Source organism: Mus caroli, chromosome 5 (assembly GCF_900094665.2).
Source record: "Mus caroli chromosome 5, CAROLI_EIJ_v1.1, whole genome shotgun sequence".
Taxonomy (NCBI): domain Eukaryota; kingdom Metazoa; phylum Chordata; class Mammalia; order Rodentia; family Muridae; genus Mus; species Mus caroli.
In genome coordinates this window covers 67948222-67956585 of record NC_034574.1, presented here as the reverse complement: position 1 = coordinate 67956585, position 8364 = coordinate 67948222, and the positions used below count along the sequence as shown (strand labels likewise).

Below are 8364 nucleotides of genomic sequence, written 5' to 3'. Positions count from 1 at the left end.
TGTTGAAAATGCTGTCTTTTTTCCACTGGATGGTTTTTGCTCCCTTGTCAAAGATCAAGTGACCATAGGTATGTGGGTTAATCTCAGGGTCTTCAATTCTGTTCCATTGGTCTACTTGTCTGTCGTTATACCAGTACCATGCAGTTTTTATCACCATTGCTCTGTAGTACAGCTTTAGGTCAGGCATGGTGATTCCACCAGAGGCATTGTGATTATCTTAATGAGCAACTTAGAAAAGGTATCTTAGACCTTCACTCAGTCTTCGACACTCTGTGAGGGATCCATGTTCCATGTTCCACCACCTTTAAGTTAGATAGTTTAAGCATCTGTGATGTTGGCACAGTGATATATAACATATTTTTTCCTGTTTGAAAACAGATTTGGACTGAGCAACAAATTTGAATCAGAATTCCCTTCTTCATTAACTGGAAAAGTGAGTGTCTCTCTTATTGTTATTAATCTACTGTTTATATATCTCAAATTAGTTTCTCATAGAAATGAGTTCATGTGTGCTGAGACCCATTTACTGTCACTCAGCATCTCAGTGTTACGTTTCTTCCCTTCCTGTAGGTAGCTCCTGAAGAATTTAAAGCCAGCATCAACAGAGTTAACAGCTGTCTCAGGAAGAATCTTCCTGTTAACGTGCGGTGGTTGCTTTGTGGCTGCCTGTGCTGCTGCTGCACGTTAGGGTGCAGTATGTGGCCAGTTATTTGCCTCAGTAAAAGAGTAAGTTGAATTATGTCTTTTAATTTACATTTAGAAGTGTGAAACAAGTCTTAACTTTTACCTTTTTTTTTCCTGTTTAATGAACCACACTGTTCTGAATACTATATAGAAGTAATCTGATATAGTAAAGCAAGATTAATTAAATCATATATTCAAATATTATAAACAGCTGTGTAACACTAGTCATAATTTTTGTGCATTAGGAAATTATAGTCAAAAGGTGCAGCCCTATGTCTATATGTATGCATTAATTATGGACTAGAATGGTACCGTTTATTTCTGTGCCCATGGACATACTTCTGAACCTCTTTAAATCTGATTGATACAGCTATAAAATAATAATATTCATCTGTGATTTGAGTAGAATTGTAAGGATACAGTAAAATAGTATTTATAAAGCTCTTAGCTGAACAGCTTATGAGAAATTCTATCAGCTTCAATGCTGTTTTAAGTATAAGAGAAACAGTTTAAAGGAAGAACTGTGTACTTTGGCTCATGGCTTTAGAGATTTTAGTCATGGACTGTTACGCTGACTCTATTACTTCTGTGCCTGACCATGCAAAACCATCATGATGGCTGAGTAGAGCTGCGTGCCTCGTAGTCATCAGGCATCAGAGAGGGAAGGAGGAGATTGGAACAAGATGTAGCCCCTAAGAACAGAGTCCTTCCTACCCATTCCTCTAGATCCTATGTCTAGACATTTGAACCACTTTCCAATATGCCTTCATGTTAGGAATCTATGAGTGATTTAGTCTGTTGAGTAGGTTGTATTCCTTGTAATCCAGATCACCTTCCAGTCCACAGTCTCCCCAGCTCTGCTGTCAGCTGAGCCATCGCACAGCTCTCCTCTTACTTTTAAATGACATTGGTGTACGTCAGTGTCTCCTGTGCACTCACGTTCAGTACCTGAGTCTCTGTGGTCTATCCTGTCAGAGTCCCTGGAAGTAGTTACAGATGCTAGTGGTCCTGGGAATTGAACCCTGGTTCTCTGCAGGAGCAGCCAGTACTCCCAACTCACCTCTCCATCCCCTAACATACAAGCTTTTGGAGGGAGTCCTTCAAATCCAACCCATAACAGAAGTTGTCAATAAGGAGTGACTAATATTATTACTAGTACTATGAGAGTACCCATGGAGGAGATAAAATGCTTACAGTAAAATAATACGGGTTATTTTATTTTTGTACTTTACAGTTTCTCTATAATGAATATACACTGACTCTGATTAGGAAAAATCATTGGAAAACCTAATTTTCATTGCTTTTAATGAAAAAGTTCCAAGATGTTAGTTATAGATATGCCAAAATAATACAAATCAAAAGTTGGTTGGGTGGTTTTTGTTTTGTTTTTGAAGACATTGTTTTATTCCTTGGATTTGACTGGCTTGAAACTCACTTCAGGTTAGTCTTGAACTAAGAGATCTGCCTTCCTCTGCCTCCCAAATGCTCCAGGCATGTGCCACCATGCCTAACATGTCACCATTGTTTTTGTTATCTTAAATATTATACTTACACGTGTGAAATTGATGTAATATTCAGCCATGTATGGTAACTCAGGTATGAAATCCTAACACTCAGGCTGAGACAGGAAGATTGTGAATTTGCTACATAGTAAGTTAATGCCAGCCTGGAAAACCAAAGGAGGGGGCCAGGTGTCAACCAATTTGGCTTGAATGTTTTTCTGTGGAGACATTTAATTTTTGTGCTAAATAATGGCGAGGAAATGAAGGAAACCACATTTAATTTCTTACTTGACTTCTATTATAGAGTTAGAGGTATATTCTACTGAAAAATTTTGAGCTGATTTATTGCTAGAAAGGAAATGATGCTTTCATAATAGAATTGTGTATTATTTTTTTATAATATTTAAAATATTTACATTTCTCATAAACTATTTTATTATTTGTGTGTTGAACATGGGAGGTGCAGGTACCGCCGGAAGTGTTTAAAGGCCAGAGGACAACACTGTGCAGTCAGTTCTCCTCTGCCGTTGAGTGGGTTTTGGGTGGATCTCAGGTCATTGAGCTTGTGTGGCGGAAGTGTTTTTTGCTGGCCCTACTTTCTTAGAGACTTTTTTACCCCCATAATTCTTGCCAGATTGCCTCTAGGCCACACAAAAAACCTGTCTGGCAGTGTTTGGATTCACAGTTGTATTTTCTGATTTTCTTTAGGCCCTGTCTCTCACTGCCTTCCTCATTTCAGGCCTTGCTGTTGTCTGAGTGGCTGTCCAGTTCATGTAGTTACGGTGGTGGGCTTTGTCTGTTGGATCTGGCCTTGATTTTCAGATCTGGTCTGATATTTTCTTTCCCTCCCTCCCTCCCTAGCTCCCTCCCTCCCTCTCTCCCTCTCTCTCTCTCTCCCTCCTTCCCTCCCTTTCTCCCTCCCTCTTTCCTCCCTTCTTTTACTTTTTAAATGAGTAATACAAGATATTTTAATATGTGGATGCTATATATTTAAAAAACAAAAGTGAAACCTTATAGTTCTCTATACATTTCCTGCCTTGAGTATAACTTCTCTGTACCATGTCATGAATGTATGGAGAGTACTAGAACACCTTTGTAAAGATGGGAGACAAGATAGCAGGGATTTCCAACCCTTCTTTGTCATGGACCACTCTGGTAGTCTAATAATGCTAGAGCCTATAAGTACTATTTTAGTATAACATTTAATATATTCTAAATACTACATTAAATAATATTTTAGATTACAAAACCCCAATTATATATCAAACAACTAAAATAAGGAGCTGGAAAGTATTTGAAGACGTGAGAAGATGCTGTTGAGTGACTGCAATGACAACATTCTGGTAATGTGCAAGCTGCGAGGGCTTCACTGAGAACTAGGAAAGGAGAATGTCATAAAAGAAGACAAAGGCCACAGTATACTCCAGGCCCATCCACACTAGATGTCCCTTTTACCAATCTCTTCTCCTCATAACAAGCAAGACTCAGGGAGAACCCAACCAAGTGACGACCCCCTTAGAGCAGAAGCAGCCAGTCAGTCGGATCTCAGATCCTTGGGGTTTGGAGGGGAAATGATAGGGTTAAAACTAGTGCTAGGGAAATAGAAATAAGAGTGCCTACAGGTGGGATATGAGAGACAGCCAAAGTAACCAAAGTAGAGGAAGGGCAGGCCTCTGTGAACAGCAACTAGTCTCTGCAGGTTCCTTTTGGCTTCTGTGGAAACCCTTCCTGAAGAATATAGTAAGGAATTATTGTTCTTTCCCCCTAGCAAGTTCAACTTTGTAGTAGTTACACTTTTATATGAAGTCCTAGATCTAACACATCTAGTGTATCAGAATGAATTGTGGGTAAGGATGATGTCTATGAAGCCTCTACCTATTCCAGGACAGTGACTACCCTACAGCGTAGGCAAGAGGAGGACAAATAGTAGACCCAAACTATAGATCTAGCTTTGAGGGACTTGTCCCTCCATCTTGGCTTACTCTATGCTTACTCTAAGTGTGTACTTTCCTGCCAGATAAAAATAGACTTTGTTCTAAAACAAAGCAAAGTGCCACAAAACAACCAAGAAACCTCTAAAATGCTTTAAAACAAATTTATCAAATTGTTCTTTATTAATATATATGAAATAAAATAACAGATCCATGGTGATCTGGTCTGATGGAAAGAATCTATGATTTCTACAAGTGATGAAAGCGCCATTCCTGTTTGGTCACTCCAGTTAGTGTTCATATTGATAGCTAAAGAAGCTGCATTTCAACTAGAGCTTAAAAATCAAGATGCAGGGCTGGAGAGATGGCTCAGCTGTTACGGACATTGTCTGCTCTTCCAAAGGTCCTGGGTTCAATTCCCAGCAACCACATGGTAGCTCACAACCATTTGTAATGGGATCTGATGCCCTCTTCTGGTGTGTCTGAAGAAAGTGACAGTGTATGCATACATAAATCAATCAATCAATATCAAGATGCAGTTTTATTCCTGTCGGTTTTGTGGACTCTGACAGTTCTATCTAGGCACTCCTTATTAAGAGACCTTGAAGGGGTAGAGATGTAGTTCAGTGGTAAGACACTTGCCCAAGATTGCAAGGTCTGTTGTTTGATTCCCCATCATGACATGCAAAGATATACACATATACTTACACACCCGCACACACACCTACACACTTACTTGGCATTAGTATCTTAAAAGTGGGCTAAAGTGTGGCTTGGTGTTTAGCTTGTGAACCCCTCTTGTCTCTGCATGTGTAACCCAGAATCTTTTTACATGGCTGGGATGGTCTCTGACTCCAGTATAAGTCAGGACTAAAAGTACACTTTATTATGCAACTGAAAGCTCATCATCTTCCTCACTGTAATCACTAAGTAATTAAATGGCTTTGCCTTTAAAACGTGATGCCAGGTGGTGGTGATACACAACTTTTATCCCAGCACTCAGGAGGCAGAGGCAGCTAGATCTCCGAGTTTGAAGCCAGCTTGGCCTACATAGAATGAGACCAGCTGGGGCTATACTGTGAGATGTTGTCTCAAATAGAACAACAACAATCTCCTCCCATTTCCCCCTTAAAAAAGCCCTGTCTCCAGCTTGGTTCACCTCTCACCTAGATCATGTTCCACAGACTCTGTTAACAATCTGCTATTATCAGTTATTTTTAAGCCTTCCAGATTGCCTTTCTTTTAATACTACCTTAGGGTTTGAGAATTACTTTTTATAATTTAAAAAAAGTAAATTTCCATTGTAGTGCTTTATAATTTTTATGAATGCAACTTTACAAAGCTACTCATAATCAAGGTACATAGCATTTTTTTTTTTCCCAAAAAGCCTTGCTTGTACTGTTGGTCACTGATCTGTCTGTCCCGTCCGTATAGTTTTGTCTTTTCTAGAGTATTGTATCAGTGAGATTATTTAGTTTATGTAGCCTTTCCATCCTGACTTTTTTGTTTTAGCTCAGCACATTTGAAATGTATCTATTTAGTTTTCTATATTAGTGGTTTGTTCCTTTTTCATTGTAAGAAGTTTTTACTATATCTTCTCCAGTGTATGGCTGAGTCCTTCACAGTTTGTCTAACCATTGTCAGTTGGAAGACATTGGATTGTGTGTGGCTTTAGTGATTCTGAGTAAGACTTGCTTTATTTTCATGTGAACATAAAAGTGACACTACTGGGTCACATAGTAAGTGTGTGCTTTATTTTAAGAAGAGAAACTTGTAAAAAAGAAAACTCTATTCCAGAGTGGCGAGTGCTTTGCATCCACACAAGCCTTGTGTGGAGTCGCAGTTGCTCAGTGTCCGGCCAGGGCTTGGTAGTGGTTAGCAGTGGCAGTGTTCTGATGGTCTGCTGTGGTCCTTCTTGTCGCCCCGCTCTTGCTGAGTAATGGTAGATAGTGTGTTTATTTGCTACTTGTCCATCTTCTTTTTTAGTATTGGAGGGAGGGCTGTGAGGTATTTCTCAGTGGTAGAGTGCCTTGCTACTATGTGCAAGGTTTTCAACCTGTAGTACCACAAAAACAAAACAAAGTAAGAAATGAAACAGTGGAAACAAATTGCCCTCTTCCCCCTGATTTTAACACAGCAGCTCACAACTCGGGCTGGCCTCAGACTCAGAAAGATCTACCTGCTACTCCATGCTAGCATGTGGGATTAAAGGTGATGCCAGCACACTTAGCATTCTCAATTATTTATTTATTGTAAGAGCACTGACCTACTTTTATTTATCTACTTGTCATTAGTTTAAATCCTTGAGGATGTAGCATCACTCAGATTCTCGTCCAATGACCTTAGCAGAAAGCAGGAAGGTTGCTTTGGAATTTGACACAAGCTATGCCACTGTTGGGCTCTGGTAATCCCAAATTATACTGGTTTTTCTCAGTTTGTCACCAGAAGGATTATGTTATTGTTTACTTTGAACAAATTATATTTCTTACCCAAGTAGAATTTGATTTCACATAAATACTTTTTATTTTAGACCAGCTGTGTGGTCCCTTTGATTTTGGAGACCCCATAACTACAGCTAACAAATAAATGGCCTCAAAGACTTGTAGACATATTTGCCTTTACAAGTCCTTTTCTCAGCAGACCTCGTGACTCCAAGATGGAAGAAAAGACATCTTGCCTGTTTAAAACTAGTTATTTGTTAGTATAAGGTAGTTTATTTCCTTAAGTGACAGAGTGCTTACTTAGCATTCAGAATGACCTGTCTTTGAACCCCAGCACTGAAGAGGGGGCAGGGTAAAGAATATAAAAGAATATTTTAAAGGGTTCTTTTATTGTTTGTTTGTTTGTGTGTCTACCTGTGTGAATTATGTGTACCACATGCATGCGTGAGTCTATGGAGGCAAGAAGAGGGTATCAGATCTTCTGGAACCGGTTACAGGTAGTTGTGAGCCTCATGTGGGCACTGCAAATTGAACCCCAGTCCTCTGCAAAAACAGGAAGTGCTCTTAACCTGCGAGCCATCTCTCCAACCTTGAATCTCTTTAAAATGGTGTTTTCTTTGTTAAATTTGGACAGTGTCTCATTATGTAACCTATAACAAGGCTTGAATTTAGTATTATCTTGCCTCTCAGTCTTTGACATGTTGGGAGTATAAAGCATGCACCACTGTGGCAGGCTTTAGACTAGTTAATGTAATTCTGACGTTAGAGAGTGTCAGCTCTAGCATATACTAGCGTATACCCTGTCTTTCCTATTTCTTAGCAGTGTCTTTGGCAGAGCTGACGGTTTGATTTTGGTGATCTAGTTTATCACTTAAAAAATTGTGCTTTTATGCCAGGCTCACAAATCCCAGTTTATATTAGGCTGAGGCGTGCATCTCTGTGAGTTCAGGGCCAGCCTGGTCTACATTGTGAGTTCTAGGCCAGCCAGGGCTTTGTAGTGAAATTTTGTTTCCGAAAAGAAAAAAAAAGTGCCTTTACTATCATGTCTACTCTTTCGCCTAAAGCAAAGTGGTGAAGATTTTGATCTCTCCCATATTTTGTATATAGGTATGACAAGAAGAGACGGTCAAAGTTCATGTTTTGACATATGACTCTCTCGGCTTTATAAGTCATAATTGTATGAATCTCTTACTGAATTTCATTATGTTCCATTGGTGTTGCTCTTAACCTCACTGTCACACTGTCTTACTTACTATAGCTTATTTACTTTAGAATTATGTTCAGTGGTGTGAATCTTGCAAATTTGTGTGTCAACACCCATCCTCCTAGAGTTGGTGTCTCATGTGGCCCAGACTAGTCTTAGCTTACAGTGTAGCAGAAGATGATCCAAACCCTGTGATCTTTCTGCCATTATTTCCTTCCCAGTTGCAGGCATGTGCTTATTATTAGGGTCTGGGAGCCGACTCTGCTTTGCAACTGAGTCAGGGCTGGACCAACTGTGCTACATTTCTGCCTCGAGAATTTTTTTTCCAAGATTATTATTATTTTTTTTTTGATGATTAGTTTTTCCATGTAAATTTTAAGTTCAGCTTGTTCACTGAGGTTTTATGTGTATGAGTAAAGTTTGCCTGGATGTATGTCTATGTATCATGTCCTGTAAAGAGAAGTCTCCCCTTGCCAGGTAGTGGTGGCGCATGCCTTTAGCCCCAACACTTGGGAAGCAGAGGCAGGCGGATTTCTGAGTTCAAGGCCAGCCTGGTTTACAGAGTGAGTTCCAGGACAGCCAGGGCTACACAGAGAAAACCT

The 8364-nt window shown here is 39.6% G+C and overlaps 1 protein-coding gene across 1 annotated transcript in view; it reads left to right on the top strand.

Moving 5' to 3' along the window:
• Chic2 (cysteine rich hydrophobic domain 2) overlaps positions 1 to 8364 on the top strand; it is a 39792-nt gene that overhangs the window by 18678 nt on the left and 12750 nt on the right. Inside the window, exons 2-3 of the mRNA XM_021163817.2 lie at positions 379 to 433; positions 571 to 726. Coding sequence (XP_021019476.1) covers positions 379 to 433; positions 571 to 726 — 211 coding nt within the window. The remainder of the gene's footprint in view (positions 1 to 378; positions 434 to 570; positions 727 to 8364) is intronic.